The 16,872-nt window shown below is 39.5% G+C and overlaps 1 protein-coding gene across 1 annotated transcript in view; it reads right to left on the reverse strand.

The window, feature by feature from the left end:
- The window catches only part of AspRS-m (aspartyl-tRNA synthetase, mitochondrial), a 348,037-nt gene extending 331,595 nt beyond the window's left edge, over positions 1-16,442 (reverse strand). Inside the window, exon 1 of the mRNA XM_067151851.2 lies at positions 16,034-16,442. Coding sequence (XP_067007952.2) covers positions 16,034-16,183 — 150 coding nt within the window. The 5' untranslated portion in view covers positions 16,184-16,442. The remainder of the gene's footprint in view (positions 1-16,033) is intronic.
- Positions 16,443-16,872: the final 430 nt, after the last annotated feature.

Here is a 16,872-nt window from a genome sequence, read left to right on the forward strand (position 1 = left end):
ACTTAGTTCCTTAGTTGAGTATGTTCATTTCATTTTCAGAAAATTTCGTGTCTGATAAATTAATTGTCGCGGGGTTGTTTATCTTCAAAGGAATTGAATCATTTTTTCGATTAACGGTTAACTTTTTTGGATCTTCTATTAGGTGTTTTAGTTTGTTTTCTAGAGTTTTTTGCTTTCTGTCTAAGATGTTGGAGAGTTTTTCAATAGTATGTCGTTGAATGGAGCTCCAGTCTAAAGGCGATGTAAAATGGGATATACTTAAGTGTGCTTTGTAGAGCTGTAAGTTTAGTAGCGATTTTTTTCTGTACAGTAACTTTAATTCTTTTTTTAGCCATATTTTGTTTACTCTGTTTTGGGTGTCAAGAGATTTTGAACTTGATATGTTCTTTCTTTGGGTAGACCTTAAGAATTTCGGTATTACACTGCACCTTAAACATTCTTTCAAAAACCAGATATCTTTAGCAATCTTACTGACTTTAACCTTGAGGTTAATTAAATATGTCAATATTTCCTCTGATCAAATTGCCAAACTGCAGCAGCAAGCTTCATCAAATCTAGAAGCCATTTTCCAACGAACCCAAGACTTCAATTCTAGATTATCATCAAAACTAATCACGCATAATGCAAAATTACAGTCTTTTTAAATAACATTATTTAGAGAGCACAATTCTTAACTAAAATTCTCAATACTGAAATGTTACTGCATTCCAGAAAACAACGCACTTCAGAAACTATAGCTCCTATATATTAACATCCAATATTTATATTTATGACTCAAATTTTAATACCAAAATTATAGCTGAATCAATTTTATTTTAACATTGCAAACAATTTTTAGCCAAATTTTCAAATTGTAATAACTGTGTTTTGGACGTCAATGTGTTTTAGAATTAAGAGTTACTCCATTTTAACATTGCAAATCATATTGTCATAATTTTTAATGTGTATATTATTCTTGTGTTTTAAATATTGTTATCACTGAAATTAGATTTACATTCAATGTAATGAAATTTGTAACAACAATCCAAATATGACAAACCTTGAGACAATTGTATAGGCTGATGATGCTTATGAATAAAAGCGAAACATGTCCCAGTAAATTAGTGTTGTAACATTACAACTTAACAACACAAACTGTAATTTGTATTGAAAAGGTGGATCAAAATAACCAACAAATTGTTAATATATCCTAACACTAGGTCGAACGGGGAAGGTGAGCAGACAGACAGACTCAGCTCTGAATCCGAGGACGCTTCGGTAGAGGTGACAGAGCCTGAGAATGAGATAGGAACGCCTGCTACAAGCAAATTGAAGGCTGAGCTAACAGAGCAGGAAAAACGGGACATAATCGAAGAAGCGCATGCTTCGCTGGTCGGAGGTCACCAAGGCATTACCAGGACGTATGCTAGGGTGAAAGACCACATCCAATGGGATGGGATGCACAAGGACATAGAAAACTATATTCGTTCATGTCCTTCTTGCCAAAAGAATAAGATTACCGGGCCAGAAGTGAGAGCCCCAATGGTAATAACGGACACTCCAGCGACAGTGTTTGATAAGGCCTCATTAGATATCGTAGGCCCTCTACACCTAATAGAGGCCGGAAATCGATATATACTCACCTGTCAGGACCAGTTATCGAAGTACCTGGTCGTGAGTGCAATGCCAGATCAGACCACAGAAACAGTAGCCAGAACACTGATAAATAATGTAATCAGTATTTTTGGAATACCAGGAACGATCTTAACCGATCAAGGCGCGAATTTCATGGCGGACGTGTTTAAGAAACTGTGTCGAACCTTACGAATTAAGAAGGTACACACAGCCGCTTTCCGTCCACAATCAAATGGAAGTCTAGAAAGGTCACATAGAGTGCTAGGTGATTCTGAGACATTATGTGTGTAGCTCTCAGAATGACTGGGATAAGTATCTCCCAATGGCTATGTTTGTGTATAATACTACCAAACATACTAGCACTGGTTATACACCATTTGAATTGATATTCGGAAGAAAGACCAATATTCCAGGCGTACTACAAAGAAAACCTGAGCCAACTTACAATGAATATCAGAATGTGGTAGAAGAATTAACCCAACGACTCCAGGAGAGTCAAGAAATAGCCAGGAAAACTCTAATTAAGAGTAAAGAGCAAGAGAAGTGTAGGTATGATGAATCACAGAACGAAGTTTCCTTTAAGGAAGGAGATCTAGTATTGCTCCGTAATGATACTCTAAGACGAGGGCGTAGTAAATCAAAATTATCGCCACCATATCAAGGCCCCTATAAGGTCAAAAAGGTAAATGGTGTGAACTGAACACTTGAACTGAATAAGCGAGGAAAACGGACTACTGTCCACAAAAATAGATTGAAGCTGTATATTGATTAGAAACGGGCATAAATAGTTGTATTTGGTTCTGATTTCGGCCGCGGTATACACATTCCCTTTACCTCAACGGCATTGTGAACTTTCAATGGCTGCTGATAAGGTTAGTATGAAATACCCTGTCAAGTCACGTGCCAAATTAGGGATACTGATGTTAGAAATTTAACCTAGAAATTTCAGAGCCAAGGATTATTGGTACGGGACGTCAAACAGTGCACGATCCTCAGTACCCGTCAGAAAGACCGCAGTGGCGAGGCTGTGAGTCTAGATGTCAACCCTCACCAAACTTGACCCACGAGGTCTTGAGCTGAGCACAAGGCTCACTCATGTAATGAAAGCAGAAGGCTTACAATTTAGTCCAGAGTTAATAGGAACATTGCTAATACGCAACATAGTATTTTATTGAACGGGCATGGTAGAGAAAAGGCTGCACAAAAATCACTAATATGTAAGGTAGGAAATTGTGAATAGGTACAATCACAGAGTCACAAATCGGTGTTAAGAATTAAACAATACGGTCACATACACAGTGATTCTCTCACGAAGGAAAGAATAGAATGAGTCCAGTAGTAAGGCACACGGAAAAACCCCGTGTGGTGCCGGGGATTAACATAAGTAGTCCTGTATACCAGAATAGCACCACAGCCGATCCAGCTTGTCGTAGGAGGCGACAAATGGATCCTCATAGGGAGTGGCCTTGCATGCAGTCTTTAGCACAAGTGCGGGCGCCCTATGGGAGGTGTGAATCCCTTGGGACGGATTCCACCTGGGGTATGTCACCACTGAGCCGGTGACTACCCAAGGAGGTGCGATTTCTGCACTACACAGAATCCACCTAAAGAGAGAGAGAGGTTGTGAACCACAACCAGGTTTTGTTGTTAGAAAGGAAAAGTCATACTATGGACATGAATTGTAATGAATCCAGACCAAGGCATCATATGCCACTCAGCACAATACATTGGAAGTATCCAATCATTTCTTGGTGCGAAATCTTACACCTTGGATCAAGCTCCATGAACGGTTACTCTGTGCCACTCTGCGCACAGCGAATAACTGGGGAATGTATGTCCCATAAGACGTTACCCTCAAGGTAAAATTCTGACCTTCAAATTACATAGCCGTTACCCTGGGCCAGCAACGCTATGTCTCCTATCAGAGGATGTTGAAGGCAGAAGGTGAGCTACCCTTTGGCCGGGAGTCACCCCTTGAGAAGACCCCGTAAGGCGGGTGGTTACCTGAGTGCTTATGGATAAGCCAGGTAAGAAGAACCATAATCTGCATCCAATAGCATATTGGAAAAGGTTCTTGCGAACTTAGGACTCATGATACCGAAGATTGCCATGAGATGAAAAATGAGTTGAATACCATACTCATAGGATAGAACCGAACCCGAGACCCCTGGCTCTGCGAGCCAGCGTGCGGTCAGTATAAACAATAATCCCCGTAGAGTTACTCGAATGTCATTCGGAAATGAATATTAATAGCCTGTTGTGTTAACACCTTAGTGTTGAGATTATCTAACTTAAACGTAAGACAAGCGTAAGACAATGCTATGTCAGCATTGCCAGAAGATACGATGTATCGACTTGCGGGCCAGCACGGCCAAGCATGCATGAGGTCCAGTAAGCGGTCAGAGACAGCGGCTTTGATGTTGATAAGACAGCACCGTTAGACTTAGAGATAACCCATACAGCAAGCCAACCGGCGTGTACTTTGGAGAGAAGAGAGAAACAGAACTGTACGCAACAGTGATTAGTACAATTAAATCGGTTATCTGAATTGTATATCGTAGCCATGAGAACCTAAAACGGACACAATTTTGTGCACTATATCAAGGAAAGAATTCACATGTAATAAATGGGTTCGTGTAGACATATTGAGTATTCAGCCCGAAGACTGATTGGATCCTCGAAAGGTCCACCGTAACTACCGTAGACGACCTAAATGCCATTGAATAGGCGCGCAAGAGAAAGAAGAATGAAATAGCTTCCGATGCTTTCCTCATTTTGGGATAAGGGATACAATATAATTTTTTCAAAGGGATAGACAGACATGAAAGGCAGGTGAGATAAACGTGAATTAATCCACGTAGTAGATACCATAACAAAGACAATGTTTGACACGTTAATGTTATTAACACACGGAATGATATTGCCGTGAATGAGATAAATTCAGCTGAAATTGTGAACAACTTAAGCAATGTTCAGAGGCTTTCCGACATTCAGAATTACAGATAATGTTAAATAAACACCTGATTGAATTGCAAGGTGTGTTACTTCAGCTGCATGAACACTATCAGATAATTTTAAATAGTATTATAAATGCTCGGTTAGGACTAGTACAAGTACGCATTCTTAGTCCTGATGATATCTTAAAGGCTTACAAGGAGGTACAAGGGGAATTTCCCAAATGTTATGACCTGCCAATAGATATAAGAGAAAGTTATGGGTATCTCACATATCAAATTTCAACAGTGAGCGTGTACCTAACAAAAGACTCCTTGGTATATATTTTAAAGCTTCCATTGACAAACGGAATTAAATATTCCCTGTATAGATGTATCCCCTTCCCTACAAAAATAAAGAACAACCCCAACCATTTTGTGTACCTACAGGAAGAAAAAGAGTATGTAATCTTAGACAAAGAGAAGCAAACATACACACAACTAGGTAAGGAATAAGTGCAAGAGTGCAAATTAATAGAAGACAATCAAAGGTTGTGTAAATATAATTTTCCTCTAAGAAATGTAATTACCAAGAGACCTTGTATAATCAGTTTGTTAACAGGTGTGAATCACCTCCCCGAAGACTGTGAAAAGAGGGTATTGCCAATTTTTGAGCTCACTTGGATCCCTGTGAATGATAATAAATACATTTACATATCCCCTAATGAAACCCAAGTGACATGCATTTGTAAGGAATCAACTAGTGATGTAAAATTACATGGCCTAGGTATAATAAGTTTCATGGAATTGTGTACTGTATATTCTGTAGATAGTAAGATACAAAGTTCAGGGAGTATAAACTCCACCATGAAAAAGGACATTATACCTGAAATTCCACTGGAATATGATTGTTGTGAATCAAGTTATAGTAATATAAAACTCGGTGAAATTCCTGAATTAAACAAAGTGACTGTAGGTAACTTGTTGAATCATGTAAACGACCTGAAATGGACAAGCCAGAAAGTAAGCGAAGTCGAACGCTTGGTGCAACAGCAAGAAACTGAACTCAAGCATAATATAGCAATAAGATATATAAGTGTATATCAAATTGTACCTTGGAGTGTTTTAACCATAATGATAGTAATATTGTGTTGTTGTTGTTGTGGATGTTGTAAAAGCTGTAAGTATAAACCCAAGTGCATTGAGGACTACAAGGAACGCTGCTCCAATCTCTGTATCTATCAAAATGTGATTACTGCCAACAGTAAGGCAAGGGTATCGGATGAAGACATTACTGTCCAATTTAAGCAACACAGGGCTACTGGAAGGGCCCCCAGTGAGCCTGATTTGCAATCAGAGTTAGAATTAATAGAAACACCGGAGTCAAGGGTGTTACCGGAAGAGACATTGGCACAGCGTAGTCCCACTAGTAGGAGAGTAAGCTCCAAAAGATTGTAATTCATAAGTATCTTTTTTTTTTTTTTTTTTTTTTTTTTTTTGCTAGTTTTGCTAGTTGCTTTACGTCGCACCGACTCAGATAGGTCTTATGGCGACGATGGGACAGGATAGGGCTAGGAGTGGGAAGAAATCGGCCGTGGCCTTAATTAAGGTACAGCCCCAGCATTTGCCTGGTGTGAAAATGGGAAACCACTAAAAACCATTTTCAGGGCTGCCGATAGTGGGGTTCGAACCTACTATCTCCCGAATACTGGATACTGGCCGCAATTAAGCGACTGCAGCTATCGAGCTCGGTAATTCATAAGTATCATAAGCTGTAAAGATTACAGTTTGAGAGTAACGAAATGAATGCAAGAGATGTTTGCATTCATTTCTCCCTAGGGGAGGGAGATGTCGTGTCCTCCCAGGGACTTGAACCGAGGACTGCTATTCCCTCCGAGGATCGAACCCAGGGAACGTAGGAGGAATAGCTGTACCTGACGTATTGGGATCAGCCTGTAATAGAGGCTAGGAGTCAGGTATAGGCACACCTAATAGGCGTACCTGATAATAATTAAAAGATGTAAAATAATTATATTCATGGAATTGAATAGTCAGTTAAGAGTGGAAATCATGTTTCTTGCATGTTAGGAAATCTTGAGTAACAGAGAAGTTTGTCATAGGACGTGAGTCATGTTGACCAGGGCATGGTTCAACCGCATAGACGCAGTAAGAAAGCACTAGAAGGGTCTCTTGGATACAGGCCTCTGATTGGCCAGAATTACGGAAAGTTAGGCGGTCACGTACGCCGGTTACCACAAGCTTCGAGAACATGGGGTGTGGCCCCGGAGGCTATATAAGGGCAAGGAAGTCATTATTTAGGGCTTCTACCATTCACTTCGCGAACCAGTTGCCAGTAGAATCCCTGGCGGTCGGTAGGACGATTACGCAATCAGTAATAATAATAAGTATTATATACTTCAACGGACGGCTAGTAGACAGACTTCTCGCTCAAGACTTGCCAACATTAAGTCTTTATTTTTATTGTACATAGTGTACATATTGTAGTCAACTCTCAGTATCAGAATATATTAACTTCGTGGGAACCCACTTCGTCGACTTCCTCCTGATCTGCACCTTAGTTGAAACTTCCCAACCTATATGTTCCAACCGCTCGGGAACGATCCAACCAACCTTCCAACCAATCTGACTTTTCCTAAGAGCTCACCAATAAGCTCAATCCTGTCTGTCATGACAGGAGAAAGGAAATCTAGGTGTATGAATATTAAGAGCTCAGTTGGAAAACCACTTCTACGGAAAGAAAACAAAGCAGAAAGATAGCAGGAACATATCCATCAGTTGTATCAAGGTAAAGATGTATATGATTTGGTTCTGGAAAAAAAAGTGTCCGTTGATGCTGAAGAAATGGGAGACCCAATTTTGAGGTCAGAGTTTGACAGAGCTGTGAGTGACCTAAATAAGAACAAGGCACCTGGAATTGATGACATTCCCTCTGAATTACTGACTGCCTTAGGAGAAACCAGCATGGCAAGGTTATTTCATTTAGTGTGCAAGATGTATGAGACAGAAGTCCCATCCGATTTTCGGCAGAATGTTGTTATACCTATTCCCAAGAAAGCCAGTGCTGACAGGTGTGAAAACTACCTCACCATTAGTTTAGTATCTCATGCCTGCAAAATTTTAACACGTATTATTTACAGACGAATGGAAAACCAAGTTGAAGCTGAGTTGGGAAAAGATCAATTTGGCTTCAGAAGAAATGTAGAAACACGTGAAGCAATCTTGACTTTACGTCTGATCTTAGAGGATCGAATCAAGAAGGACAAGCCCACGTACATGGCATTCATAGATCTAGAAAAGGCATTCGATAATGCTGATAGGACCAAGCTATTTATATTCTGAAGATGATAGGGATCAGATACCGAGAACGAAGAATTATCTACAATCTGTATAAAAATCAGTCTGCAGTGATAAGAACCGAGGGCTTTGAAAAAGAAGCAGCAATCCAGAAAGGAGTGAGGCAAGGCTGCAGTTTTTCCCCTCTCCTTTTCAATGTTTACATAGAACAGGAGGTAAAGGAAATCAAAGAGAAATTTGGAAAGGGAATCACAATCCAAGGAGAGGAAATCAAAACCTTGAGATTTGCTGATGATATTGTTATTTTATCTGAGACTGCAGAAGATCTCGAGAAGTTGGTGAAGGGTATGGATGAAGTCTTGGGTAAGGAGTACAAGATGAAAATAAATAAGTCCAAAACAAAAGTAATGGAGTGCAGTCGAACGAAGGCAGGTGATGCAGGAAATATTAGATTAGGAAATGAAGTCTTAAAGGAAGTAGATGAATATTGTTACTTGGGTAGTAAAATAACTAACGATGGCAGAAGTAAGGAGGACATAAAGTGCAGACTAGCACAAGGAAGGAAGTGCTTTCTTAAGAATAGAAATTTGCTCACTTCAAACATTGATATCGGAATTAGAAAGATGTTTCTGAAGACTTTCGTGTGGAGCGTGGCATTGTATGAAAGTGAAACATGGACGATAATTAGCTCAGAAAGAAAGAGAATAGAAGCTTTTGAAATGTGGTGTTACAGAAGAATGCTGAAGATGAGATGGATAGATCGAATCACAAATGAAGAGATACTGAATCGAAGTGGTGAGAGGAGATCGATTTGGCTAAATTTGACGAGAAGAAGAGATAGAATGATAGGACACATCTTAAGACACCCAGGACTTGTTCAGTTGGTTTTTGAAGGAAGTGTAGGTGGTAAGAACCGTAGGGGTAGACCAAGGTATATTAGAAGCAGATTAAAGCAGATGTAGGATGCAATAGTTACGTACAAATGAAAAGGTTAACACAGGATAGGGTGGCATGGAGAGCTGCATCAAACCAGTCTATGGACTGATGACTCAAACAACAACAACATCCAGGTAAAGGATGTGCAAGTTGTACATGACACGTTTTGCCGCTACCTCTCTACGGATATCAGGAGGTGCAATACCAGCAAGGCAGCAGAGTGGTCATGATCCGACAAGTATCATTAATAGCAACATCTAGTGACTAGATCAAGACCACACTGGATTTGCATATTCCCCAGCAGAGTAACAGAGTGCAAGGGAAGATGTTCTTACAGTGGTAGGGTCAGCTCCTCATGTTGTGCCTGTTAACTTCCTTGTAATATTGTTTCTGGCTGCCACTTTTTGTTTGGTATTCAGGCAATGCACGATCGAGGGTGATTCCTAGGTATTTAGGAGTTGTGTAGTGTTCTAGTGTAATTCCTTCCCAGGTAATATTAAGGGTTCTTGCTGCCTGTCTGTTTTTAAGGTGGAAAGCGTAAGTCTGAGTTTTACTGGGATTTGCTCTCAGGTGGTTCTCCCTATAATAGTCAGACAATTCTGTCAATGGTAAAACCAATGACATGATTATTAAAAGTAAGAAATACAGGAATGAAACCGAAGAAAATATAGAAATAAAAAGATATGGAAATAAAAGAAAAATACCAAAATAAATTAAAACAACGCCTACCCGGATTGAGGTGGAGAGTGTGAAACTGGAATGGGACATGTGCAGAGAGTGCTTGAAGCAGAACAGTTGAAAGAGTGAAAGATAAAGAGACCCTATGGTGGAGTGAGAGAGTAATAGAAGGAGTAAAAAATAAGAAGAAAGCATGGCAAGTTCAGAAAAGGGATAAAAACAAAGAAAGTATCAGGAAATGAGAAGAAGTTAGGAGAAAATATTAAATGAAGAAAAGCTGGGATGGATTTACAGAAGAGTTGGAAGAGGATGTATACAGTGGTGAAAGGATGTTATATGGACTTGTATGAAGGAACAGAAAAGAAAGAGTGTAAACAACGCAGAGATAATAATGCAACCAGAGGAGGTAAGGAAAAGATAGAAGGATTACTTTGATGAACTCCTGAATGTGAGAGTGGTGGAAGTACAACCATCCTCTACCTGAATGTGAGAAGGAAAGCAGATGAGATAGAGGTAGCATGAGAGTGAAATAACACTGCAGTCAAACAAATGAAAGGGGTAAAAGCAGTGGGATTGGATGGAATGTGTGTCGAAGTGTTAACCGTTGGTCTACAATGGCTGTACAGGCTATTTACATCTACAGTATTTGAAGAGAAAAATCAGTACCAAATGACTGGAGTAACAATACTTATATTTAAGAAGGGAGACAAGAAGTTATGTGATAAGTGTTAAGGAATCACATTCATATATCAGATAGCAAAAATATTTGAAAGGGTTATAGAAAACCAAATGAGAAAGGTGAAGGACAATTTCAAGAAGAGCAATATGGCTTTTGAATTGGAAGATCAACACCACACACCCCCATCTTCAGTATGAGGCTGTTAATGGTAAAATACAGAGCGTATGGAAGAGATATGATGACATTCCCTGATTGAGAAAATGCTTACGCTGGTATACCCAAAGCAAAAGTATGGAAAGTAATGGAATGGAAAGGATTAGTAATGTTCAACAATTGTTGCAGAACTGTTCAGACACATGTGAGAGGTAGACAGTGGATTTAGAATGAAACTGGACTATGAAAGGGAAGTGTGTTGTCACCATTGCTATTCATATTGGTTATAGACGAAATTGTGACATATATAAAGGCAAATTAAGGGGAATCATAATGGAGACTCTGTGCCAAGCCTTGAAGAAATTTTTTTCCTTGGTCGTCCTCGACCTTTCTTCCCCGTGATTTTTCCTTCCAGCAGATTGGTAAGAAAGGTATTGTCAATAACGACAGTAGAATTACCTTTGTCTGCCTTAGTAATGAGGTTTACAGAAATATTGTGGTGTGGGGAGAAAAGAGAAAGAAAGTTCAAGGGCAACTCGAAATGTTCAGCGAGATTATTGAAAATTATGGAATGAAATTCAGCGTAGAAAAGAGTAACACAATGGTACTGACCACAGGAGAAAGGGAAGGGAAGGGAATTATAAAAATACAGGGACAATATTTTGCAATAATGGATAGCTTCAGATACTTAGGAAGCCCTGAATTCATGCTGCACTCATGATCTATTAACAAAAAAGATGTGTTTTTAAGGACTTGTTTAAGTTAACGTTGAAGCTTAGCGGTGGGATCCTTCTTAATTGTAGAAAAGGAACTTTCTAAAAAGAATTGTTCTGTTTGTCAATAATCATCATCAGTGTCTAAAGGCAATGCAATTAAAAATAGGAAAGAATTTCCACCAATCAATACTTGTTTTTTTATTGTTTATATTAAGCTACAGGACCGGTTTCGACCCCATAACAAGGTCATCTTCAGCTGAACCATGAATACATATTTATATGATGAAGCTTTGATTAAATTGCATTGTCAAAGGAATGTTATATGATGATGTGCATTTAGTCACATACAAATGGGGCATGTCTTATCGTGAATTGGCATATATGTCAGTATGTACAATATTACAACTGTATGTCTAAAATATTATGTTGAGGTCCTAAAATTAGTGTATAAAACATATCTTCACTTAAACTAATATATATATATGTACAGGATAAAATACAATATATAAAAAACATTTCGTGCACATGAACATTCGTATCTTGCTGTTGGTCAATTCATCAACTCTCGTATTTAAGTCCCATTTACATTTGTACACTCAGCTGCTGTTCTTGGAGTTTAATAAAAGATATGGTTGTAAAATTGCATTATCGCGGTCAGGCATTATCGTCCATTAAGAGGAGGTCTGAACCAATCGCACTTCTGAAGAGTCGAACATGTAGTCTCAGTACCTCATCCCTGTATCTCCGAGCATTAACAATGTTCCTCGGACCACCCATGAAGATGTGCAGGTCCGTACGGCCGGCCATTCAACATGATGCCGCACCACACCATGATGCCAACACCACCATACTGGTCCCGTTCCAAGATGTTCCTGTGATTGTATCGGCTACCCGGTTCTCTCCAGATTAATGTGCGACGGGAAGCGTTCTGCAAACTGAAGCGGATTCATCTGTGAAGAGCACATGCCTCCATTCATTCATGGTCCAGTTTCGATGTTGACGGCTCCACAGTAAATGGGCCCGTCTCTGTGCTGGAGTGAGCGGGATGCACACTGCTGGACGTCGGGCAAACTGCCCTGCTGTTCCGAGCCTCCGGTACACAGTTTGCCGGGAAACGGCAACCCCTGAGACGGCAGCAAGCTCCGCCAACAATTGTCTTGCGGGTGCACTCCGATTTCGTCAGGCGGTTAAGGCCAGATATAGGTTCTGGTGTGGGATGGTTACCCTTGGTCGACCTGGTACTGGCCTACGACTAACATCTCCTGAGTCTCAAAATCGTCTCCAAAGCCTCGAAATGACACCCTGTGGCACATTCAAGGATACGGTGACTTCGGTCTGTGTCTGGCCTACATCCAGGCGGCCGAGTATTCTACCCTGCAAAACGGGGTTCAAATGGCGTCGTTGTGCCATTATGTTGTCACGTTCACACGAGGCTACACTCCGCACACTATAACAGGGCAAACACAACTGAGGGAATATGTGGCGCAGGCACTGGCTGTGTTTACCTTGTGGTTACGCCGCTAGTCAAAGCAGGGAACGCTCCTTTCCTATACAGAGTGAACACGTAACGTCGGTAGGTGCATATGTCGTGCGATTTGCGGTCTATTTTCTGTTGCCCTGCTTGCTCGTAACTTATGCTTAACTTTTGGACACTAGTGTAATAATACTAATACTAAATGGATGTAAACACTTCATAGCCATACATTACAAGTAATAATAATAATAATAATAATAATCATCATCATAATCAGAATCGTAAAATAATTATTATTATTATTATTTGAGATCGATACTTGCATTATTTACCCATGGGTGAGAGAATATTCTTTTCAAGTTATATCCGTTCATCGCACTTGCGTCAAGTTTAAGGGAAATTGCTACATGGCAAGAAAGACTGCACTGAAAGCGCTGCACGCAGCCCTTAAAGCCCCAAGCACCAATCTACTACAAGATTACACCAACAAGAGGCAGACCTATAAGACACTTATAAAGCAAGAGAAAAAGCTATTTAAGGAACAGGAAGAACAAAGATGGATTGAAAAAGCAGAGCAATGCCCGTATAAAGCTCTTAACCCAAGACGCCCAAAATATCCGCGAAATATCTCTATTGAGGTTTTGGAGAATCATTTGGGCTTCGTATTAAGTAAGTGAGACACACGTCCATGCAGTATTCTAGTTCATATAGCCACAGGAGAAGAAGATCTAGACACAGAACTGTTTACATTCAAGGAAGGACAGGATGCTATAAATAACTCCAAGAATAATAAGGCTTGCGGTCCAGATAATATCTGCAATGAGCACATCAAAATTGCTTTGCCAATATTAAAAGAAGCAATAACATATGTCTTGAACCAATGCCTTAAGCAACGAACGATTCCAAACAACTGGAGAAAGTCCACAGTCAAAATGATATATAAAGGAAAGGTAAGTACTGAAGATCCAAACGCTTATAGAGGCGTCGCCCTCGAATGCACGCTGCTCAAGATCCTAACAAAACTCGTATGTCAACGTCTGACTAGTGAAGTGGATCTCCAATTACCAGAGGAACAATTTGGTTTTAGAAGAGGGAGGAACACGATACAGGCCATCAGGTGTCTACTGGATGATATTGAAGCAGGTACAACTACAGCGGGAGGCAAGCTATACACCATCTTCATTGACTTCTCTAAATCTTTTGACTCTATTAGCCGAAAAATTATAATGGAGAAACTAGACAGAATAATAAGAAGGAATATAAGTCTCAAAAGACATACTGAACATACTGGCCTCAAACTGCATAGAAATTAGTGATAGAATCATGAAGTCCAACCCAATTCAACAAACCACAGGTGTACTACAAGGGGATCCACTAAGCCCATTACTATTTATAATTGCTACGGCTGATATTACAGAAGTAATCCCTGAAAAACCAAGCATATATATATGTATGCAGACAATATCTTGATCGCCTCGAGGTCCAGGGAGAAACTGCAAGAGACATTTGACGCGTTGGTGAAGTGGACAGAAGAGATGAACTTCAATTAAATGAGGAAAAGACAGTATCAATGACATTTAGGAAAGGAGGTAAAGCATCAGAGTTTCATATACATGAGAGACCTCTACAGAATGTATCGAACTTCAAGTATTTGGGAGTCACACTACAAACTAGAGGTAATGTTTTCTCTACCCACATCAATGCCAGGACAAATGCAGCAATCAAAGCCATCAACGACATACAGAATTTGATTGTTTATTATCAAAACAGCCCTGAAATTTTTTTACCTCAAAGTCTCACCCATAATCACCTAAATTGTACAACCACATCTAAAAATGAAGCAACTAGAAAAAGTGAAAGCTACTTTTCTGAAAAAGGCACTATGTATCTTGAAGTATATGCCTTCAGGGCTTGTGTACGAGTTAACCCATGAACCTTTCTACATAGAGGATATCCATTATCACCTACCGCTATCAACTACACCAACATATCTACAGTTCAGAGAGAAATTAAGAGCAAAGAAGAGAGACCTATGGAGCATATTTTACTCGACGGACACAATGATTTACAAAGACTGGCAAGGAGGATATGAGCTCAGACACTTAGTTACACGATTTGCAATACATGAATTTAATTATAAGTTGTGAGGTCCACTCCTACTCAGTGGCTGCCTGTTTTAGCAAACATTGCTCCTCCAGATCTGAGGAGAAAAGCAGCAAAAGTACAGTTGCTCAAGAAGACCTTTGCACACAGGAACTCACTCTTGTTCAATCCCTTACGAGATCCACCTGTGATGAGGTTAAAATCCCAGAATCCACTCTGGACTGATCTTTCTTTTATTTTATTTTTTTTTGCTAGGGGCTTTACGTCGCACCGACACAGATAGGTCATATGGCGACGATGGGATAGGAAAGGCCTAGGAGTTGGAAGGAAGCGGCCGTGGCCTTAATTAAGGTACAGCCCCAGCATTTGCCTGGTGTGAAAATGGGAAACCACGGAAAACCATCTTCAGAGCTGCCGATAGTGGGATTTGAACCTACTATCTCCCGGACTGGACTGATCTACACTCCCATGAAAAATTCAGTGTAACAGCAGAATGGAGACAGCGATGAGAACCATGTCCACCCACCAACGCCTTTCTGATTAAAGGCCCAACGAAGAAAGTGCCAGGTTTCGATCTTCCTCGACATGAGTGGTCAAAACTCAACCGTTTCAAGAACAGGCCACAGCAGGTGCCGATACATGATGAAAAAGTGGGGATATTGTGAAAGTACTGCGTGTGAGTGTGGTGCTGAGAAGCAGACATTGCTTCATGTTGTTGAGAGCTGTCCACTGTCAGCATTTAAGAATGGTTTACGGGCTCTGCATGAATTGATACCAAGTGCAGTGGACTGGTAGTCGAAGCTGGACATTCTAGTTTAATTATTTCTATATTTTAATTTATATGCTCGTATATTTTTACACATTATGCTTGTAAATGCCATACGATAATAATAATAATAATAATAATAATAATAATAATAATAATAAGTTATGTAAAAGTAAGAAATTTCATCAACCTGACACGGACTGCATATGTGAACATTGTGGTAAGAGCTGTGAATGTTATCATGCTATGATTTGTACTTGTCAGCACAAATCGCTAACAGCCTTCTGCGAAAATGACTAATGTTGTGTTGAAAATGTAAATTTATTTTGGTCATTGGCTGCAATAAAATATATTCTTATTAAAATAATGAAAATGCATTACACTATTTGATCATTACTGGATTCCACAGTGAAACAAGTTTGAAGAACACTGCTCTGCAAGTCTCGTCCAGTAATGAAGTACGCAACACTAGCAGGCCAATTTTATAGTTGAGACCGTGTTTCGATTCTAGAAGAGCAAAACTTAAATGTAGTGCAAATACAGTGTTTTCTGATTCCATAAGCAGGCCAAGAAACCAAACAAAATTATTGTAATAATTTTTCGGTCTGTTACATTAGTGGGTAAATTACTCTAAATGTCAAAGATACAAAACCCTGCGGTGTTTACCTGTGACACATGGTGATAATTCCGGAGGTTATGTTTGACAGTAGCTTCACTGCTATTAATAATGAACTGTGAAAACAATTTCATTTTGATAACATTTATATCATACTTCATCGTTTCGAAAAAATAGTTATGTAAGAGATGGTCAAACATAAATTATTTCCATTATGATGTGAACCCGGGTCACCACCGGTAGTAAATGGTGAATATTCTGTATCTTGTTGCTGCCTGCAGAAAAGTGGACGAGTATTAACCCAAGGCAGAATTATACCAGTAAATTAGTATTTTGCATTTAATTTCAGGTGAAACACGTGTCAGAATGAAATAAGAGTCCTCTTTGCCGAGTTTTCGCCTAACCAGCGAGGCACCATGTAAGAACCAAAAACTACAATACAGAGACAGAGTACTGAGAGTATAGTAATCGCCAAGTAAGGTAATACCCCAGAAAGTAAATATCGCCGCCCGATGCTCTTCTTTTCTCTTTTTTGTAATGGCTGATCACTGCTGCCAACCTGCCTGGTTACATATTAAAATCACAAGACATAACCATAACAAACTAACCTCAATGTAAACACCGATAATGAATGTTTCCCTACCCTAGTAAATGATAAAAGTTAAGATAAAATAAATCAAGATATTCATAATTAAGTCGATTTCCACGCTCAATGAGCTCAATTAAGGAAATAAACACACTTGCACACTCAGATTAATGTCACATATATCTGTCTTTATTTTGATATACAGTAGGCGAACTTTAACCATATTCTTGAAAAGAGGGGCGTGTTAAACGATGTAATTTATTTAATAAGTCTTTGCAGTGTGATTTTCGAAAGTTCCAGACA

The sequence above is a fragment of the Anabrus simplex genome, chromosome 7 (assembly GCF_040414725.1).
Source record: "Anabrus simplex isolate iqAnaSimp1 chromosome 7, ASM4041472v1, whole genome shotgun sequence".
Taxonomy (NCBI): Eukaryota; Metazoa; Arthropoda; class Insecta; order Orthoptera; family Tettigoniidae; genus Anabrus; species Anabrus simplex.